Source organism: Haplochromis burtoni, unplaced genomic scaffold (genome assembly GCF_018398535.1).
Source record: "Haplochromis burtoni strain Fernald_Lab_line unplaced genomic scaffold, NCSU_Asbu1 Contig_171, whole genome shotgun sequence".
Taxonomy (NCBI): Eukaryota; Metazoa; Chordata; class Actinopteri; order Cichliformes; family Cichlidae; genus Haplochromis; species Haplochromis burtoni.
Genome location: NW_024582532.1, coordinates 255,804 through 258,187, shown reverse-complemented (window position 1 = coordinate 258,187; position 2,384 = coordinate 255,804). Strand labels below are relative to the sequence as shown.

The window sequence follows — 2,384 nt, the reverse complement described above, 5'->3', positions numbered from 1 at the left end:
GAGGAAATCACCAAGGAAGTGAGCGCCTACATCAAAAAGATCGGCTACAACCCCGCCACGGTTGCCTTCGTCCCCATCTCTGGATGGCACGGAGACAACATGCTGGAGCCCAGTGACAAGGTGAGGGATTCAAACACACCCCAGTGTAGACGTCTGCTCGAAGAGTCTTTCTCTTCACTTCCTCTCATTTTCTACACTTTAGATGGCCTGGTTCAAGGGCTGGAAGATCGAGCGCAAGGAAGGCGGAGCCACAGGCACCACCCTGCTGGAGGCCCTGGACTCCATCATGCCACCTTCCCGCCCCACCGACAAACCTCTGCGTCTGCCCCTGCAGGACGTCTACAAGATTGGCGGTAAGTAAAGCCACACAGCACCCTGTAAAACCAGTAAGTCATCACGCATCTCAAGGAAAAAGTAAAACCTGTGTCTCTTCCCACTCGTGGCTGGCTCCAAAAGCGAGTCAGTGCCCGCAAACTCCCATTTTTAAATGCCTACAGTAAAAAACTACCTCTAAAGGTAGTTTTAAAAAAGTAATTTATTTGGATTTGGTTAAAGTTTAAAGTTAAGAGGTGTGATTGCTGAGATTGACACAGATTTATTGTTGACTTCCTGACCTCACTTCCACTAATCGGTGTCTGGACTGGACCTTCAGACCCTGTTTGTGCTTTTTGTGCCTTCTGGAACATTTTTAATGCAATAATAATGATACGACTCGCTGTGTGGTAAAAACCATCCAAGTTTATGCTTTTAATTAGTTTATTATTCTTTTATTATATACAGATTTGCATCTGTGCAGTGCACCTGCAGAGTTTATGGATAACTTTTAGTGGTTTTTGGACCCTCAAAACTAATATAGCTGCAAACAAAACACAAATAGTCTGACTCCGACAACCGCTGTGTTCCTCTACTCTGAAATCACCAGCAACAAGCTTATTAATTTCCCTCATTGCCGTTTCAGAGCTGTAGCATCAGCATCGTTCTCCTCAGTAGTATCTGAGCACCAGCAGGAAATAATGAAAATACTTAAACAATCTAAAGGTCGACCTTGCTGTCATTACGTTTGCCGACCCCAGCTGCAGGATTGCGTGAGTGTAATGTAGAGCTGATTGTTATGAGAGTCAAAGATGGACAGAAGCAGTACAAATATTTCAGGGGTTTTCTATTTTATGTTTTTTGTTTTGTCACAACAGAAATAACAAAGAAATACCTTATAACAGGATCTGATTGCTGATTTGATGATTGTAAAAGTAACTAAATCACTGGCAAATCACTCGTTGTGTTCATTTTTACGACAAAAAAAGTAATCTAAATACTTTGCAGTGTTGCTTTGTATTGTGTTACATCCAGTGCTTTTAAGAGTGATTAATAAGAAAACTGTAAAACCTCCTTCATAAACATCTTGGGTAGTTTGAAATAATATATCAGGAAAAGCAAAGAGGATATTTAATTATGAAAATCTTGTCACCTCAGTTTAGTTGATAACATTAAAGCCACGTTAGATTCCAGAATCAAAACACCTTACTTTTATTGTTTTAAGTTGTTTAAGCTTTATTTATCTTTAACTATTAAAATGTATTTCTTTGTTTATATGTTTTTGGACCATTTTATTTCTTTACTGCTGCTATTATTTTAAATTCTATGAAGCTTCTTCTACCTCTGGTTTTACAGGACTTACAAATGTAATTTTATTATTAATACTAAAAACAGTACACAATAAAAACCCAGCTGCCTCTTCCTCACTGTTTTAAGTGTTTAACCAATCAGATCAGTCTTTATTTACAAAAGCAGAAAAGCTTGAATACTAAAAAAAAAGACAAGTCAGATATGGAGGAGCGCTGACTTCTCTCCCTTCCGTCAGGTATCGGAACCGTTCCCGTCGGCCGTGTTGAGACCGGTATCCTGAAGCCCGGCATGGTCGTCACTTTCGCTCCCCCCAACCTGACCACAGAGGTGAAGTCCGTGGAGATGCACCACGAGTCTCTGTCTGAAGCTCTGCCCGGTGACAACGTCGGCTTCAACGTCAAGAACGTCTCCGTCAAGGAAATCCGCCGTGGAAACGTGGCCGGCGACAGCAAGAACGACCCACCCCAGGCTGCGGAGAACTTCACCGCCCAGGTAAGCATAAAGAAAAGATTAAACATGTGATAATAAACATGCACACAGTTATTTTTGTAGATTATACATGAAGCAGGTACACAGCAACACTTCAGTATAATGCTTTACGCTGCTTAAATCCAAACTAATCTCAGGGCCACCCATAAATACATACATTTAAAATGAAATAGTTTCTTCTTATTAATTCACTGATTCCTATCAGTCTTCCGATGGTTTCCATGTTAAGAGTGATTCCCCATTTATTTATTTATTTATCAGGAAAGACTCTG

General features: G+C 40.7%; 1 protein-coding gene across 1 annotated transcript in view; it reads left to right on the top strand.

Moving 5' to 3' along the window:
* The window catches only part of LOC102296947 (elongation factor 1-alpha), a gene marked incomplete in the record, with an annotated part of 9,183 nt that overhangs the window by 3,219 nt on the left and 3,580 nt on the right, over positions 1–2,384 (top strand). The window contains 3 exon segments of the mRNA XM_014339601.2: positions 1–120; positions 203–353; positions 1,859–2,115. Coding sequence (XP_014195087.1) covers positions 1–120; positions 203–353; positions 1,859–2,115 — 528 coding nt within the window.